Source organism: Lipotes vexillifer, unplaced genomic scaffold, assembly GCF_000442215.2.
Source record: "Lipotes vexillifer unplaced genomic scaffold, Lipotes_vexillifer_v1.1 scaffold1226, whole genome shotgun sequence".
Lineage (NCBI taxonomy): Eukaryota > Metazoa > Chordata > Mammalia > Artiodactyla > Lipotidae > Lipotes > Lipotes vexillifer.
In genome coordinates this window covers 1,017,444-1,037,693 of record NW_006784227.1, presented here as the reverse complement: position 1 = coordinate 1,037,693, position 20,250 = coordinate 1,017,444, and the positions used below count along the sequence as shown (strand labels likewise).

Genomic DNA, 20,250 nt, shown 5'->3' with positions numbered 1-20,250 from the left:
TTTCCCTACCTTTAGTCTTTACATGTGCTGCCTTCTCTGTCTGGAATGCCCTTCCCTGAGTTGCGTTTTACAAACTTCGTCATGAAATGTTCTCTCTACGCATCCTGGGTTCAGTGCCTCTCCTCTGGGCTAACACCCGGTGCCCACTGTTGTCACAGCACTTGTCACCTTGTCTTGAAATTGTTTGTTTACACGTCTATGGCTTTCATTGTCTCCACTCCTCTCTGCTCTCCGGCCACACTCACTGCCATGAGGTCATGAGCTTCCCCTTGAGGGCAGAAACTGCTTCTTTCATCTCTGCCGCTTACCTCCTAATGCAGAGCTTGGGATGCAGTTAACTACTCAGTAACTGTTTGTAGAAATGCAATTGAAATTAGAAGCATCCATGAGATTATGTAACCACGAACTACATTTATGAACAGCCTGGGTGCCCAAGCATCTTAGCGTGGCCAGGGCACAACAGGCATCTAGTCCTCATACTTGGAAAATTCAATGCTTTCCTCCTCTCAGCTGGAGAGGAGATGAATAACAGAAACATTCTCAACCTCCAACCTCTCCCCGCATCAGCATTCAGTCAATAAAATGTAAAGAATCTTTTCTATGAACTTCAAAGAGAAAGCATCAGCGTGGGATATTTATGAACCAGAGAAGTACTTAGACATGGATTAGTAGATAGAATGAATTAAAGAATTGTCTGTTAACTTTTCTATTTGTTCTTTGAAATATTCTTTTCAACAAATCCTTAGGCTAGTCAGAATATCTTAAAATTGGATAATTGACTATAGACTGTCTTCACTGACCTGTTGTTAATTTTCTAAGCACCTAAAACAACCCGATTTAAAATAATGCAAAGAAATCATAACTTTTTAAAATCTGAGTTTTAGTCTTGTTTCTGCTCAAGAATTAGCCATGAGAATTTGGGGGTCACTTCCCTGACCTTGATTCCGCATTTAGAAACTAAAGATGACCTCGAAGTGCCTTTCCAAGTCTAAAATGCTCTGTATCGAAATAGTAGAGCTGTTCTTAACGTTTTGTATATATTAACGGGATTTTTTACGGGATTCTATACTTAAAGTAAAATCATTTCTCTTTTTGACAAGTGAAGATACTGAGGTGCAGGGAGATTAATTAATACACCCAACAATGTCACACCTATTAACTGGCAGAGCCAAGATTCAGACCCAGGCAGCCTGGCACCAGAACCCCTGCTCTTAACCATTAGGCTATACTCCCTATTTTTCCCAAATAAATATGCATGGGGAAAGGATTTTTGTATCAGCAAATGAACATGCCTCTTCTAGCCTCTGAAAAATTTATCAACCAAGGAAGAGCATGTCTTGCTGGATCTTGTTCCAGAGACCATCACATCAGTCTTGCTGGTTCCATTTACATGGTCACTGGAGCCCCTCTTCTCAGCACATCTGTTCCCCTTCCAGGCACCTGAGCAGTCCGACCACCCAGCAGCTGCCATGAGACAACCAGCCAGCCTCACCACAGCCCAGCACTCGAATTAGCTCAGCCATTCAGGCCTAATCAGGAATTAATGGCCAGTGCTTTGCAGTAATTTAATTTCCACAATAAAGTTAATGACCAATTTAATACAAATGTCAAAAGGAATGCTTAGTTGTTGTCTGAATGCTTTCTCCTGTGCAAACATCCAGGAGAACTAACACGGCTGCCTTTTTTTAACAGACGTTCCAGCAGAATCAGGAAGGCCTCTGTGCATTTCACATTATTAATAAGGTTAACTGGGCACTTAATTGGCAATTTAGTGGTTAGCCGCTCCATGATCGGAAGGTCTCCGGAAGATAAGTTGGAAGAATTAACTGAAGGCCTTTGTCATCGCCTCCTTAGATGCCTTCTGCACCCTCCTAATCAAAGCTGATTCTTAATCAGTCACAGCCAGGTTCACAGAGAGGACACGGGACCAGCAATCAATCCTGTCCGCAGGAGCTGGGGCTTAGGGGCTGCTCTCCCCGCGAGGCTCCCTGCTGTGCACGTTGCAGCCGGGGCTTCTCCGGAAGCAGTTCTGTGTGTGATGCATTGTTTTCAGATGTGTAACAGCATCACTGGTATCCTGGACCAGAAAGATGGACAAGTCAAGGGTCTGAACCTTGAGCTCCAGAACCTGCAGCTTACACTTAAAACAGTCCACGCCAGGTGCTGTCACTGGAATGGCATTTGAGGGCACAAATGCCTTGTGGCTCCAAAGCCATTTGTCACAAGGCATCCACTAAGCTTTCCCACCTGCCGCCGTAATAAAGATCAGCTCTGCGGAAACTGGCCTCCTCTCTCACCTCTATTAAGCCCACTGTGAGGTGGGAGTGGAGGCACGGAAACTTATTACCCAGGCCCCCTGCCCTTGACCTCTATGAGGACCTTCATCTTGTCCTTCCCCCCTGAAGTCTGTCGAAAACAACTGACTAGGGCTTCCCTGGTGGTGTAGTGGTTGGGGGTCCGCCTGCCGATGCAGGGGACATGGGTGGTCTGTTGTAGGAGCTTGATAACTATTCAGGGACTACATGAATACACTGATTGAAAAGTGATCATTTTAGTTTGTAAAAAAAAAAAAAAAAAACTGACTGAAGCCTTGCTCTGCCTTGCCAGCCTCCATGCCATGTGCCCACTGAGGAAGTAAAAGTAAATCGAGCTTTAAGGAGCTGGGAATCCAGTAGAGGTGGCAAAAACTAAGTAAATAAATAAAACAATATTACCAGCTCTCTGCTCGCCGTGTCAGACACTCACTAGTTATTCCTTATGATATACGTATTGTTATCCCACTTTGGCTAAGAAGACCAAGATTCAGAGAGATTAAGCAATAAACTCAAGGTCTTGCAGCTAGAAAGTAGCAGAACCGATTTTTTTTTTTTTTTTTTTTTGCGGTACGCGGGCCTCTCACTGTTGCGGCCTCTCCCGTTGCGGAGCACAGGCTCAGCGGCCATGGCTCACGGGCCCAGCCGCTCCACGGAATGGGGGATCCTCCCGGACTGGGGCACGCCCCGCGTCCCCTGCATCGGCAGGCGGACTCTCAACCACTGAGCCACCAGGGAAACCCAGCAGAACCGATATTTAAACTCAGGTGTGTACAGCCATCTCTTCGTCACCCAAAAGCTTAGCTACCTTCATCACTACAGTTGTTACACACTCAGGGAGCAAAACCACTTTTAATACTGGTACAATAAAATGTAATTTAGATGGTAAATCAGTCTGCTGGAAAAAAAAAATCCACGATGCACTCCAAAGCCCAATGTAAGTGATTTGGGGATTATCTGTGCATCACTGCTCTAGTCCTTGGCATAGGTAATGTAGACTCAGCAGTAATTTTAGATACAGTGACAATGCAGTGGCATATTGATGAGTTTAGAGAAAGAAAAGATGCTCTCAACTCAATTAAGCAAAGTTTACTGAGTCCCTACTACACGGATGACGATCTGCTACAGGCTGGGGGGAAAGGAGATAAAGATGAATAAATAGGGCACAATCCCTGAGCCCAGGAAGCATAATCTCAATGAAGAGACAGCATGCCCCTCATGGACTGTTTTACAGGACGTATGGCAATAAGTTCTAGAACAGTAGGGAGAAGAAATAATGGAGCCTGACTTGGGGGAGCTACAAATGCTTTTCAATAGAGAAGATGCTTGAGCTGTCTTTGAATGATGGCGTGGGGGAGGCAGTCAATGAGCAGAAGGTAGGAGAAGTTGCATTTGGGGCTCAAGGGAAAAAAAGGTCACAGAAGCCTGGAGGAAATACGTGTCATATTTGGGGAGACACAGGAGTTAGTCTAGTGTGACCAGAGGACACGATATTGGCCGAAGGGGTAAGGATGGCAGGAAGTGCAAATGGAAAGGTACTTGGAGGGGCAGATTGTGGAGGGTCTTAAATATCATTCTAAAGAATTGGACCTTATTCAGTAGGCACTGCAGCCCATCACAGGATTTTTAGTGAAGGGCAACAGATAGGGAATGATTAACTAGGGAAGAAAGTGTTGTCAAGGGGACATCTTCCTTCTCCCGCCCCAGCACACCCCCAAAACCCATTTCCATTCCCTCCCCCTACACACATCCAGAAAACCATTCAGCAGTGTCAGAGGGGAGACAGGGAGGGTGTGCCTGCCATGGGAATATGAAGAACGTGGTAGAAACAAAAGTCATGTGGAATTCAGACTCGCAGGCATTGGTGACTGGACAGCAGGAGCACAGAAGGAAGGTGTGTAGGGTTGCTGGGCTCTCTGGATGGAAGACCATGGGTGTTCGTGACCCTGACGGAGATAGGGAGCCTGGGAGGAAAGGCAGATCTAGAAGGAAGAGATTCACTCTGGTTTGGGCGTATTTAGCTGGTGGCAAAGTTGGGATTTGCACGTGAAGAACTCCAAGCTGCATCTCTGGTGATTGTGAAAGATCCCCCAACGAGAGACAGAGGGGAGTGGGTGCAGGGAAAGGGGGACAGGGTGGGCCCTCCCTTCAGTGCTTTACTACTAACTGCTGTCACTTCCTCATGGTCTCTCTTGCCTCCCTGCCTCCCACAAGTGAACTGGTTGGGGCAGAGCCCATTTCCATGGTGATGTGTCCTGTGAGCCTAGCACAGAACCCACAGCAGAGCTTCCTGCATACATGGGAGCGTGTGTGCAATGAGGGGCTGAGAATGCAGACCTGCAGAATCCTTACAGCTGAGGGAGAGGGTGAAGTCAGAAATAGGATGGAGTGAAGGAGACTGAGAAAGTGGCCAGAGAGATGGAAAAAGAACCCGAGAAAAGCAGGCACTCTGTGGAAAAGGAGTGGAAAGGGCCCCTGGGTTTGGAGAGGACCATCCTTGCTGCGGGAGCCCAGAGGCAGAAACCAGGCTGCCGTGGATCTGGGAGCCATTGAGTACTGCAATTGTAAACTGTTCTGATCTCACACCTCATGAGCAATATGAAATCAAGAAAGTGTAAAGTTCACATAAATCTAAGAGCAAAACTAATAAGATTAGAGTTTGCTTCTACCATTTTTTTTACTCATTCTTTTTTTTTTCAATTGAAAGATGGTTGCTGTACAATATGGTATGTTACAGGTGTACAATACAGTGATTCACAATTTTTAAAGGTTTTACTCTATTTATAGTATTATAAAATATTGGCTATATTCCCTGTGTTGTACAATGGATCCTTGTAGCTTATTTTATGCCTAATAGTTTGTACTTAACCCCTTACCCCTGCACTGCCCCTCCCCCTTCCCTCTCCCCACTGGTAACCGCTAGTTTGTTCTATCTGTGAGTCTGCTTTTCGTCTGTTGTATTCACTAGTTTGATGTATGCTTCTACCATTTTATTTAGGTACAGCAGCCAGTTTGACTTTAATAATCCCTTTAACATTACAGATGTTTTCCAAATCATATAATTCAATTCAGAAAATATGATCATTACTCTGTGTGTATAAATAAAAATACTGTAGCCAAAAAAGTTTCTTCCAAATACCACCTTAAAATTATTTCATATTTTATGTAAAGTAACCAGTAAAGCAGGTCAGAACTACCCAATTACAGCTTTTAAATAAATAGCAAAACACTTTCCTCTGGGTTTTAGAAATAAATGAGAACAAAAAGCTTGGCCTCAATCGTTATTCAATTTTCCATGTTCACTTTTTTCCCCTAACTCATCAAACGTGTTTAGGCTTTCTCAGTTAGATAAGATCTGACCCAGTAGAACCAAAGAGTATTTCATAAATTTCTTTCTCTCTGCAGATGCAAAAGGTATTTAAGAAACTTCCAGGATTCAAAGAAATCCATGTGTCAGGATTTAGGTAAGAGAATCTGACTCCTCAATTTTTAACTTTCTTTCTCACTATCCCCTTTTAAAAGCAATGTCATGAGGATTTTAAGGTCACTTTTACCCCAATTGTTTAGCTCCGCCAAATCCTGAAATCTGAATACATTTCAGATGAAGGAGTTGTCTAATTAGAACATGACTCTAGGTGATTTTTAAGGAGTAACACAGGAGCCGACCTCCTTCCTTCCTCCGGATTCAGAAACACGGCAAGGACAATGTCATTTACCGAACCTCTTAGGAATATCCCTCAGCAGAGATCCAGAAAAGTAGCAATTAGTTATCTTGATGTCGGTTGCCTGTTTTCCTATATCCAGTGCTAAATACCCGTCATTGTTTAGGCAAATCAAGCTGATCCTAGGGAGACAGGGGAAACTAATCAAAAGTGGTACCTATAGGGGTAAGAGAATTGGGTAGACAGGGATGGGGATGGAACTATTAATACGTGTTTTATCACTTTGATGCCTGACCGTACATTTATACCAATCTGATGTCTGGTCCATAGTAATGTATTACCATGCAAAATTTATAAAATTGAATATTTAAATAGAAGACATGAAATAAAATAGTGCCACACTAAAGCAGGGTTCCATCATGTTCCCACAGCTTTCCCATAAGCAGGCCTATATCCAGTAGCATCTCAATATTCCAGTGTGGGTTCAGGAGTTTTGGCAAGACTTTTGCATCTTTCTTTTAAGTTCTCACTATTCAAAACATCTACAAGGGGGATCATAATGTGGTATTTTTTTAACTGTGCCACAGGGCATATATCAGCCCTGGTGTGAGCAGAATGAGATCCCTTGCACTGAGGGGGATTTGTAAAACAGGAGGACAGGCCTCTCTCGAAGTTCCTCCTGGCCTGTCACCATCTGCTGTCTTAAAGCAAGAAGGTCCACAGGGTGGGTCCCACATGCTCACAAAGAACAGTTGTGTAGGTGGGGGGGGGCTCCACCCATTTATTTCTCTCGAAGCTATCAGGCCCCTCTGATTTGTGTAACTCCAGAGGAAGGACATGTTGAACCATGAAAGTAACATCAGATGAAACCCTTAACATTTACCAAAGCAGACTCATTTTTCTTTATTTCAAGATGCTGTTCCACAGTACTCCATTTGAAATCAGATGGATTAGAGAGAAATAAAAGGTGATAGGAGAATACTCTGCATAGATGCAAGGTCTTCTGGATAGACCACTGCAGTTAAAGAATAAATTTTTAATTTAAACCTGAGGGAAATGATAGGAACAGTTCTCTCGGTGAATGTTCAAATGCTCATTATCTCCTCCCTTCAAATAAATGAAAAACTAATAATAATTAAAAAAATCTGTTTCAGAAGAAAACCAAAATGTTAGGGGATGAAATTTTGCAAGGTAAATATTTTAAAGTGATTATAGCCTCTGAAACTGCATCTTTCCCGTGTGTTTTTCTCTGTAAGAGTTTATCCTTCTTTCTGTCAAGGATGCTTATAAAGTATATTTGATCACATTTTCCCAGTGATTTCCATTATGTTATGTAGACTTAGTCTCCCAGAAAACATTTTGACCCCCGGATACAATAAATAATATGCTTATGAGTGTGGCAAACTTTTAATCATGAAAAACAATGCTCAGAATATTGTAAAGTAAACTTGTTATGAAGGAAATTGCTTTCTCATGGAGCCAGATCCTCCCACAGAAGACCTAAAATCCCAGGGGTCTCAAGGTACCCTCTTTCTATGAGCTCACTCTTATAAAACCTGATCTACAATTAAACAAATACTTTTATATCAGTGACCTCATTTGATTCCTGTAACACAACTGGGAAGAAGTTAGAACATCTATTATTAACACAGTTATAAGGAGGAACATTAAAGTTTCCACTTTAAATATTGCTTTTTCTCTTAAAGCAAACATGAGAAATTATTACCAATCATTCAGTCTAGTTGGAGGGTCTATTCCTTCAAAAACGTGTACACAGATATCCACAGCAGCTCCATTTGTACTAGCCAAGAACTGGAAACAGCCCAAATAGCCATCAGCAGTCACAGATAAACAAATTGTGGTATATTCCTACCACAGACTGCTACTCAGCAAAAGAATGAACTACTGGAATATACAACAACATAGATTCATCTCAGAATAATTATGTTGAGTGAAAGATGCCCCCAAAAAGGAGTATGATCTAATTCCATTTGCATTTAACTCTCGATAATGCAAACTAGTCTACAGTGAGTGAAGACAGATGAGCTTCTAAACTAAATTCACGTTATATGCCCAGAGAAGTCCAAAATGTTGTCGCCAGTCTGGTGACCAAATGGCCTTTTTTTCTGGCACAAACAGGTGGTGGCGTGGCAAAATGAGCCCAGGCTATGGTCTTCCAGGCCAGGGTTGGAATCTTGACTCTGCTACTTTCCCACTGACAGCTTTCCCTCTCTCTGCATCTTCCCTTATCTATAAAATGGTGATCGTGTTGTTGAAAAGATTAAATGAATAAGCGTGTAAACTGCCTGCAGCAGACCACCCACTCGATAAACAGGGGTTTGCTTTTCCTGCAACCTCTTGCTTGGTGAATTGTTCCAACCCCTCAAGGCTTACTGATTAAAGCAATTCAAAAAACAGTCAGCAAAACTCCAGTTCCAGCGTCTGGTCTCAGAAAAATTACCTTCAGGAATAAACTAAGGGGATGAGAAACCCATTTATAAAATACTTTTTAAAACAACTTCCTGGCACCAGCACCCCACTGAAAACCTAAGATGTATAGGATATATTTGAAGCCTCTGTAAAAGGAATATAAGGAAATCAAAGAGTTTAAGTACCTAAAATCTTTGAACTAAGGCTCAAATCCTAATAAGAAACATCATAGAATAATGTTTACTTCCTGAGATTCATATGGTTCCCAAAACTTCTATCCAAAGTCTGATGGCTCTGAACCAACATGGGAGACAATGAAACTTTTTTTTGTATGTGATTGATTCATCAAATGTCTCAAAAAATTTCATGAAAATTCTTTCTCCCTTGCATGTTCCCGTGTGTATGATGAAATGAAGACCAAAGAAAGAAAGAGATGGGTAATTTGAACTTTTTTTTAATGTTTTGAAATATAGTACATTTCCCCACACACACACATTTATGTGCTAAACTCTTGCAGATTATTTTTACATATAAAGTCTGGGATAAGCCAGTCTTTTTATTGGTGTCTTATTTAAATGGGAGTATTTGATCAATTGCTCAGTAGTAGAAAAGAACCCTCAAATCAAAATCACTATGTGGAGAAGCAGGTAAACAGTGACCTGATCAGCGAAAGTGTGTTCTATAAAACTCAAAAGCTCTTCAAAAGAAAAACATAAAAACACATATCTGTGATGCAAGTATGTTTCAACAATTTCTTAAATGTCATTTGTGATGGGAAGTTGTCAGCCTGGATGCACACTTGTGCATGCAAGCCGCCTAAGTCTGTAATAAAGCAGAGGAACTAATTTGCCACTTGGTTCCCAGGTCAGTGTGAATGGGGAAAGGGCACACTATATCTAGCTTGGCTCCTGTAATTGGGGAAATAACCAACTGTAGACTCTGACTGATCGTGTGACCCGAAGAACTGCTGAGAATACACATTATCGGTTCCTGTGGCCTTTAAAACACTTTGTATCCCTCTGTGTGGATTTACGCCATAAACTAAGAGGTAAAACCTGGTCCTAGAGGACAGAGCTAGAGAGGATCCTATTTCATGTTTACATGAGTAAAGGCGCTGATTCAATAAATATGATAACAAATACAGTTAATCATGAGTTACTTCCCTTTCTCTTTTCTCACATCTTCCTTCTAAGATGTTATTTTAAAAGCAACTTGAGGGAAGAAGAGATTATGTTTAATACAGTGTTGTATTTTTTCATTAAAAAATACTTCTTCAAAAAAGTAGAAAAGAAATAGCCTTGAGAACTGAAGCTTTGACTTGGCTAAAACACGTACATATTGTTGTCCCCCTGTTATATCCTACAGGAGGCTACTTGTAGGAAAAGAAAAAAGACAATTCATCCTTCTTGCTGATTGACACTTATAAGACCACGAAAACACTGATCAATACCAGCAACTCTTGACAATTAACTCTTTCACAAAGACCTGAAGTGAAAATTTATGGTCACTTGATCCAGTTAATAGTCTCTCTTCAAGCTGGATTTCAGTCCCATCATACATTCTATTTCAGAGCTGAAATATATGTCAATTCTTTTTCTACCTTTCAAATTTCTGACAAACACTGAAATTAGTTTCAAGTGTGTGATATTCATTAAAAGTCCGTCAGGAAAGAGGTTGAAGCTGTCCTGAAGCTTTGTAGCAACATAGTGATTCTCTTTATAAGGCATGTAACAATGGCTTTGGATGTGATGTGTCTTCTGCGATCTACAGGTCAAGCTCTACAGAGATGCAACTTACAGCCATCTTTCAGAGAGACAAGGCAGAAGCAAAAGACCCTGCAGGTGACCTCCTGTCTTTTGATTCCAACAAAATTGAAAGTGAAGGAGACCTTCATGGAACGATGGAGGAAGACAAGCAAAGGGAAATCTACCCCACAGCTTCAGACCTCAGAAAGCTGATCAGCAAAGCACTGGAGGAAGACCAGCCCTTGGATATGGGGTCAATTCAGTTCACGGATGGTCAGTGGGTGATTTCATAGTTCTGAGTTTATCCTCATCCTGACAGAGAGATGAGGAGGTGTGACTGTCTCCTGGTCACTGTCATTTTAACTTGGGTCCTGTAAAGTCAATCATTTTGGTGACAGGCCAATCACAGATGGTTATCATTTCTGTCTTTCCTCACTGCCCCCCAGGTCTCATTCAATGAGCCTTTCGTGACCACTTCACACCAAAAATAGCTCTAGGGAAGCCAAGAGGCTCAGCTCAGCCCAGCTCGACCACAGTCACCCAGTGGGACCCAGGTGGAGAGAAGAACTCAAGGAGAGTTCTGTTCCCTCATCTGGCACAGCCCAGATTCCCTCATCTAGTAAATGGGTCAGGTTCCAGATGGCACATCGGAATTAGGATAATTTGAAAAGAGTTTCATAAAGGGACTATTTATAAAGGTTTCCCTAATGCCCAGAGGACTAGGACCATTCCCTGGGGCTAGAAACACCAAGGCCCCACTACTACCTCCAGGCCTGAAGGGCTGCCTAATGATCTAAGCCATCCCAAAGACAGGGAGCAAGGAACCACTGATATGGTCCATATAAGTCAACCTCCCGTGGCAGGGAGTGGTGGGGAGAGAAGAGCATGGATCTAAAGAAATCAGCAGGTAATCAGGCTCACTCAGGGTCCTCAGAGGGGGTCCTGGAGGGACCCAGGAGCCTGGAACTCTTCATTCAGTACTCTTGGCATAATAGATAGGCACTAGAAATGCCATTTTAATGTGACATGGCATGAAACTGGCATTCTCTGTCAGTTCTGTTTCTGTAGTTTAGAGAGTCAAACTCAACTCTGGAAAACTTTACAAAGATCCCTTGGGATGAGGTGTAGGGTGTGTCACTAAAGTTGTCAGTAAACATTAAAATCCTCTTGGTTCACTTTTGAATTTCTAGACAAGGAAAGTTCAGTGAAAACTTCAGACTCATCTCTGAGAGCATCTGGTACCCTGGGTTGGTCTCTTGGTTGAACCCTTTGGGATAATCTGAGAACTGGGCTTCAGGGTAGAAGTAGGACTCGCAAGGACTCAGGTTCGGTCCTTGGTTCCAGTATTTATTTTAGCCATTTCTTTCTTTGTCAGCTTAGTTATATTTTTGTCCCCACTGGCCTAGCCAATCAGTTGGCCTGCTTGGTCCAAATGTGTACAACAGAACTAAACACCCTAAAAATCCACCTTAATAACTGTTCATATCCCATAGACTTGCAAGATGCACCCCTTGCATGCATCCTTCAGCAGATCACTGAGATCAATGACCACTAGTGCATCTGATGCTGATTTCTTGATTTGTTGTACCACTCTTTAAGAACTGATTATCGCCACATTTCCCAACCTTCACTGTTTTACTGCTCCAACCACAAGAGAAAAAAAGAAAAAGAAACACTCAAACCTTGTGATTTTTCACCCACAGAAATTGTTGGGTCTTTGCCAGGTCTTGATCCTGACACCCAGTCGGTGCTGCCCACTCTCCTCGCTGATCTCACAAAGGTGAGTTTGTTGTTCTTCTGTTCTTCAAATAGGAACAAAGCCTCGCAATCTTCCATCAGAAGAAGTCAGCTTAAGGACTGAACAGAGCAAGATCCCCTCTGCAGTGCTAAATATAGTTCTTTTCTGAATCTAAAAAGGAATGAATATATGTATATATAGAACTGATTCACTTTGCTGTACACCTGAAACTAACACAACACTTTAAAGCAACTACACTCAAGAAATAAATAAATAAAATTCTTTTCTGTTTTTTACAGGCAGTACTTGCTTACCCACTTCCGCTATCTGTATTAATAATAATACAACTTGCATTTCAAATATCCTTAAATTCAAAGTTTCCTTCAACATAGTTAGAGCTCTGTTTCAATTAGAGTCAGGAATTGCCATTTTTGATAAAACAAATACATGTTCGTGAACTGAAAAAATACTTAAAGCAGAATATGTTATTTAACTTTGACTTTCTGAAATAAATATAACATAAAGATACTTTATAAGTTTGTCCTTAAGTCTTAAGGTCTTATCTATATATTTTTATGGGGGTTTTTAAGGATAAATTAATATCTTAGGAAGTAAAAAATAATGAATTCAGTAATAACTTTTGTATTTCATTTAAAGCTATGTTCATTTAATTTATGCCAAAAGTTGTCACTACGGTGTTCATAAATGGAAGCGCTAAGCTTTATTCCCTTTTTAAATAAAAAAAATCATAAGTTCATATATGATTGACGCACGTTTCAAAGTATTTGGGGTATCAGTTAACCCTATACAGGCAGACTCAGCCACGAGATCGTATTTTACTACTGTATCAATGCATGTTTTCCTTTCACGACATGTTTCTGTATCAGAACCTACAACAGAATCCACAATAGATTCAAGTCAACTACAAAATGATTTGCTTAAATTTATTTATTTTTTTAATAACTGTGTTTATTTTTACTTGTTGACAGTTTGCTTTATTTATTTATTTATGGCTGTGTTGGGTCTTCGTTTCTGTGCGAGGGCTTTCTCTAGTTGTGGCAAGCGGGGGCCACTCTTCATCGCGGTGCGCGGGCCTCTCACTCTCGCGGCCTCTCTTGTTGTGGAGCACAGGCTCCAGACGCGCAGGCTCAGTAGTTGTGGCTCACGGGCCCAGTTGCTCCGTGGCATGTGGGATCTTCCCAGACCAGGGCTCGAACCCGTGTTCCCTGCATTAGCAGGCAGATTCTCAATCACTGCGCCACCAGGGAAGCCCTGCTTAAATTTAAATGAAAAGAAAACATACAGAGTATAACCGTCCTCATATACAGAGAAATGTCCCTTGTCAACATCTGTCCTAAATTCCTTCTTCAGCTTACTACTCTGAGTCCAGAACTTCCTCTTGGTCAACCCATGCTGGAGACAGTGGACGGAGCAGGAGAGAGTCTACCTGGTGAGTTACTTCCCACAGGGTCTGTGTTGGATGACAACATCCTCTTTGAGGAATCCATCTGTGACACTATCTCAAAGACCAGTGATAAAGTCATCCTCCACCCAGGAGAAGGTTGGGTCCCACCACTGTTTCCAATGGAAGAGCTGTCCACTGAACCACCTCCTTCTAAAGAGGTGGTCACCCTCAGCATCTTTTCCTCAGCTCTCATCCCCAGTCCCACAGAGAGCACTGACAGCCCTTTCCTGACGGATCTGGTGAAAGAAGCTGAAACCAGAGCAGCACCAACCGCTGCCCACCCAGAACAGCCATCTCAACTGAGCTTCAAACCTGAGAGTCTGTCAGGACAAGGTGGGTCCTAAGGCCCACGTCCATGACAAGGGGCTATGGCGACAGAGGATTGGGCTCTTACAATCAGTGTTTGTATTCCTATTCGCCATAAACAGGCTGACCCCGGATACTGTCTCTTCTGCTATGTGTGTTTCTTTAGTGCCAATTAGCACACGTGTGCTAATCAATAAGGATGTCAGTAAACATCGAAATCCTCCTAGTTCACTTTTTTTTTTTTTTTACTTTTTAATTAAGTAACTTATTTTTTTAATTGATGTATTGTTGATTTACAATGTTGTGTTAATTTCTGCTGTACAGCAAAGTGATTCAGTTATACATATATATACTTTCTTTCTCATATTCTTTTCCATTGTGGTTTATCACAGGATATTGAATATAGTTTCCTGTGCTCTACAGTAGGACCTTGTTTTTTATCCATTCTATATATACTAGTTTGCATCTGCTAACCCCAAACTCCCAATCCATCCCTCCCTGACCGCCCTCCTCCTTGGCAACCACAAGTCTGTTCTCTCTATCTGTGAGTCCATTTCTGTTTCATAGATAGTTTCATTTGTGTCATATTTTAGATACCACATATAAGTGATATCATATATTTTTCTTTCTCTGTCTGACTTACTTCACTTAATATGATAATCTCTAAGTCCATCCATGTTGCTGCAAATGGCATTACTTCATTCTTTTTTATGGCTGAGTTGTATTCCATTGTGTATATATACCACATTTTCTTTATCCATTCATCTGTCAATGGACATTTAGGTTGTTTCCATGTCTTGGCTATTGTGAACAGTACTGCTGTGAACATAGGGGTAGATGTATGTTTTCGAATTATAGCTTTGTCTGGATATATATCCAGGAGTGGGATTGCTGGATCATTTGGTAATTCTATTTTTGGTTTTTTGAGGTTCCTGGTTCAGTTCTGAATTTTCAAGAATGTTTACTTTTGAGGCAATAGGGTCAAACTTTCTCACAGTTAAAGAGGAAATCTTTATCAATATATGAAGACCTTATGGAAAAAAAAAGCAAATATTCTGCAGAAGAGTCTTTTTTTAGTGCAAGAAGTAGTGGATATAGTGGCTTTAGGAACCTATGTGCTTCCCACTTTATACAGCTCCCTGGTGAAACTATAAGTAAAAATGTCTTTAAGGAAGCATGAACCCCAGGATATAAGGCTGATAAGGATGCTCTGTGATTCTAAGTGGAAATGCCAGGGAAGAATTTTTGTGGCTGATATTTTTAATAGAACTGTTTCCGTTTTAGTTAGGGCTCTTTACAAAATTCTACGGGTTTTGGTGGTCTGCCTCATTCCTATTTTCCTCATAAACCTTGTGTGAAATCAGTAGGCAACTTTACTGAGTACAAGGTTTTTCACAAAAACATGTATGGCATGATAGCAGAACCACCTATACAGATTATATTTGGTTTACATGATTACCAGTGACTAAATATTAACCACATGATACAGTTATCTATTTCTGCATTACAAATCACCCTTAAAGCTAGTGCCTTAAAACAACAATCACTTACTTTGCCCATAAATCTGAAATTTGGACAGGGTTCAGTAAGGACAGCTCTTCTCTGCCCCATGTTGTGACAACTAGAGTGTCTCAACTGGTGTCGAAGATCTTTTTTCAAGAGGGCTCACTCACACAGCTGACAAATCAGTGGTCAGCCAGAGCTGTTGGCTGGAGGCCTCATTTCTCCACTGTGTAGCCTCTCTGAGGGGCTGCTTGAGCTCCCTCTCAGCATGGCAGCTGGGTTCAAGGAGTCATTGTCACAAGAGAAAAAAGTGGAAGGCTCCAATCTCCTCAGGGCCCAGAAACAGTGTCACTTCCTCACATACTAATGGTTAGGCAGCCATAGCGTCCATCTTGTTTAAAGAGGAGGGAACATAGACCTTATCTCTTGATGCAAGAAGTAGCAAAGCATTTATGGCCATTGATAATCAACCACAATTCACAACGACCACTCTTTTGATTTTTAAATCACTTAAAAGTTGGTTGGAAAGGGCTTCCCTGGTGGCGCAGTGGTTGAGAGTCCGCCTGCCGATGCAGGGGACACGGGTTCGTGCCCCGGTATGGGAGGATCCCACATGCCTTGGAGCGCCTGGGCCCGTGAGCCATGGCTGCTGAGCCTGCGTGTCCGGAGCCTGTGCTCCGCAACGGGAAAGGCCACAAGAGTGAGAGGCCCGTGTACCACAAAAAAAAAAAAAAAAAATTGGTTGGATAAAACAGACCACCTTTTGGTGACATGAATGATATTAAATGCTCAGGAGGACCGTGTACCCAAAAAAAAAAAAAAAAAAAAGTTGGTTGGATAAAACAGACCACCTTTTGGTGACATGAATGATATTAAATGCTCACTGGATTCCTTTCCTTCATCATGATATCAAAAAACCTTATTATAAGATCAGCATTTGGGGTATATTAATAAAAATGATAGTATACCTATGATGAAAGTATTATTGTGTTTTCAAAATTGCTTTACTGTTTTCATTTTTTGTATACATTCCTTCCATTCATGAATATACCATAGAACACTAAAGCTGGAAGGACTCTTAGACATACTCTAGTTAAGCTGTATGTTTCACAGGTAAGAAAACCAAGGCTAGAGGTGGGAAGTTCCTTGCTCAAGGTCACACCGTGTAGCTGGTGGCAAAGCCAAGACCATCATTCAAGTTTCTTCCACCTATTACACTATGTTTGGCTTAGTAGCTCCATCATTTTAAAAAATATATAGTGCCCCAAACTTGTTTTCCCTCAACCCACAGCCTCTTCTTTCTCTATTTCACTGCCTTGTCATTTTTTTTAATAGTCTAGCCTTCTGAGTCTTCACAATCTCACCTCCTAATCACCACAGTTTTCACACGGTTTCACACGTTACAGGGACACAATTTTCACAAAAATCACAGATCGTTTTTCAATTTAGCAGCCTCACTTCCATCTTTATTTTACTACACCACTGGCGCAGGGCTCCTATTGACGCTCCCTTCTTTACACTCCTTCATTTAGCTTCCGCAAGATGAGTCCTTCTTGGTTCTTAGGTTTTTCTTAATAATTTATTAAAATCCTGCCTCATTTCCCCAAAAAAGGTGATGATGGTTTACAGACTTGTGTGAAATACAATAAGATTTTATTTTAAAGAACTGAAAGAAAAAATGGAAGAAAAGATGAAACAAAGATAGGTCAGATGACTCTTGGAGTAATGAAAATGTTTGGGAACTAGATAGAGGTGGTGGTTACACAACGTTGTGAATTTTCCTAACACAATTACTGAATCTTTCACTTTTTATGAGGTCATCAGATGTTTATAACTAATAAATAATTTTAGAATAACAGAATTAAGGCAATATTGAACTGAATATTGCCATCACTCCTTTTTTATATTTGGCATTTTATGATTTAAACCATTCACTTTAAAATGTCTAATTTTATGTTATGTTTCACCGTAATTATATTTTTTAAAAAATCAAATGACTCCATAGGGAAAATTGTTTAGAAAGTAAACATCAGAACGTCATTTGTTTGCTTTAGGTGGTTCATGAATTTGGCTTTAAGCTTCTCAGCAGACTGTGCAGTGAGGACAATGCAATTTGTCACATGATTTGGAATCTGCATGGTTAGAGCATGGTAATTGCTTAGGAGAAAAAAATTTCTCCTATGAGTCCTCCTAAGAAGGAGCATCTGGGTTACGGTGAACCACGTTCTGTCTGCCTCAGCCTCCCTACAGCATAAACTCAGTGTCAGGTGTTTCCTAGAAGGCCCTCCCTGGAGATGCATAACAAATGCCTGAACCCAGTTCATTACAGTGGTTCCATGAGGGACAGGTGCTGACCGTCTGCCTTAACTCAAGGATCGATTTTAGAGTATCCAGAGGCATGACTATGCGGTATAACCTTCAGTCAATGCCACCTAAATAAAAATTACCCTCATAACTGAGCTTTTGATTAGTATTGACCAAGAAGCACTATATTTGTTGGACCGGGCTTAGACACTAAATATGCTGTGTTGCCAATGAAAGGCAGATCCATACGTTTTCGTAATCAGCGCAACCAGGGATAGAAAGGACATATCTCAATGACCAATGAAGACCCCCACTAGGAAACATCCCTGATAAAAAGGCATCCCACTCATATATGTAGAAAGGGGAAGGAAAACAAAAAGCAGCTCTAGGCAGGATCGAGGCTTCCCTCCCTCAAAAATTTCTGGGTCTCTCCGCAGCACAGGTAGATGACACCCAGGACTCCAAAGCTCTGCACCTCGGTATCACTGAGATAATTCTAGCCTGGAAAAATTTTAAGGTTAGTGTCACCAAAGGCCCACTAAGCCATTAAAATCTCAGTCATGTACTCATAGAAATCTCTCGGCGTAAGTAGTCTAATGTAGTGGTTAATCCCCCGAGATAAAGTACTTGCAAAATATGCCTCTAGAACACTAAATGAATTGCTGTCTATCTGGTCTCGAATTCTGAGGTCTTCTATTTTTATTCTTTTAGGTTAGTTGATCCCATTCTTTCTTGCAGAGCCAGTTATCTGTTAAGATTATTCCTATTTCATAGAAATGAGTCATAAACCTATAAGGCAAACTCAACATTCTGTTCTCCACATAACATGCATCCAACTCATTCAAAAGTGGTATCATATCATTAGGATAGAAATTTTGTGTGGTTTGGTTTGGATTGATTTACATGTGCGTAGGCAGCAATACATTTTCCTTTTCGTTCATTAGAATGATGAGCTGACCTGTCAAAAAAGAAACTCTTTAGCGTTCTCCCTCCCAGATTAGTTTCTCACTTGCTAGACATTCCATTTAAGATGTAAAAGCCAGATCCCTCAATAAATTGCAATATCTTAAACGGTGAAAAAGCAAACTTTAGGCAGAGCTATTCTGCTATTGGACATTGTTTTGCCTTTAATTCCCTGCATTAATCTGGATTCTCCAGAGAAACAGAACCAACAGGAGATTAGAGATCGAGATTAGAGATAGAGATAGAGATAGAGATGATAGATAGAGAGATAGAGATAGATTCACTATAAGGAATTGGCTCCCATGCTTATGGAGGCTGAGACATCCCAGAGCTGCAGTCAGTGTTCCAGCTCAAAGACAGGCAGAGAGAGTGAATTTCACCTTACTTCGCCTTTTGTCTTATTCAGGCTTCCAGCAGATTGGATGAGGCCCACCCACGTTAGGGAGGAGCCTGCTTTACTCAGTCTACCAATTCAGATCTTAATCTCATCCTGAGACACCCTCACAGACACAGGCAGAATAGTGTTTACCCAAATATCTGGGCACCCCATGGCCCAGTCCAATTAGCCATCACATCCCCCATCTAGGTAACAGGTTAAAACACCACACGTTTCTGACTTTCCTTAATCTGGCCTCAACCTTTGACTCCATTGAAAGGAATCAGTGATATGAGCTAAACTGAATGAACCCATTAGAGAACCCGGGTCCTCATATTCCTTTAGGTCAAGGACTCAGTCTGTCTCTACTCATTGCATCATCTTCAGTGTCAAGCCAGATGCGTGGAACATCTAGACAGGCAATTAATATATATTAAATGAGTTAAAGGAGTAAATGAACGAATTTATAGCATAATACCTCAGTGAAAGTAAGAGTTGATGGGTTAATTTGATTATTTCCCTTTTTGCGCTACCTAAAAAAAGCAGCTCAGAGAGAGCCAATTAAGTGGTACAGAAACAGTGGACAGCTATCTATTCTGGCCATTGTGCTCACCATTGCCATAATATGTCATCCACAGTCATGCCTTTGTGGCTTTGCACAAATTATTTTCTCTTGTGCTTATGATACCCATCCATCCCTCTAGCCTGATGACCTCCTACTCATACTTTAAGTTCCAGCCAACATGCTACCTCCTCTGTGAATCTTTTCCCAACTGCTACCTGAAAAGACTCATAATTATCATTTTTCCCTGACTCTAAAACAAAAAAGTATATATACCTCCATCAGGCATTTACCACTCAGTATTGAAATAATTGGTATGCATCTCTGGGGTCCCTCCAAGACTGACTTCCTGAAGTGAAAGAACGTGTTCTTATCCCTTTTTTAAAAAACTCCTGCACTGAGCACAGTGTCTGGCACATGCTTGGGGGTTCATAACTATTTGTTACCGTTATCAACTTTACTGGGTCCATCAGTGTTTCTGGTGTCAGACGGTAAACTCCTGGAGGATATACCTCTCTGTGTATCAGTCCTCCTGCATCTCCAGAGACAGCCTCACATGAAAGGTGATATTCCTCTTTGGTAAATACTTTTGTCAGAATGAGAGTCCTGAACAACTTTAATTAGCTCCACCGCATGGGATGTATTAATACCACAAGGATTCATGTGGAGGCATGAAGTGGAGAAAATATGCAATAAGCCACTCTCCCAGCCAAAACATTTTACTTCCTAACTCTCAACCAGAAGAGCCTGGCCAAGGTGTTCTTTAATTTGCTCCACTTCAAGATGAAAAGATAATAATTAAGACTTGGAAAGATTTGTAAGAAAAACTTAGCTGAACTTTACACCACTAAGGTCAACACGTTTGCCTCTTCTTTTGTATTTCT

General features: G+C 41.2%; 1 protein-coding gene across 2 annotated transcripts in view; it reads left to right on the top strand.

Annotated features, from left to right (window-relative positions):
• Positions 1–20,250, top strand: part of IMPG1 (interphotoreceptor matrix proteoglycan 1) — a 115,187-nt gene that overhangs the window by 29,951 nt on the left and 64,986 nt on the right. For both annotated transcript variants that reach the window (XM_007456607.1, XM_007456606.1), the window contains 5 exons: positions 5,718–5,776; positions 8,821–8,841; positions 10,175–10,422; positions 11,853–11,929; positions 13,259–13,341. In XM_007456607.1, the coding sequence (XP_007456669.1) occupies positions 5,718–5,776; positions 8,821–8,841; positions 10,175–10,422; positions 11,853–11,929; positions 13,259–13,341 (488 nt within the window). The remainder of the gene's footprint in view (positions 1–5,717; positions 5,777–8,820; positions 8,842–10,174; positions 10,423–11,852; positions 11,930–13,258; positions 13,342–20,250) is intronic.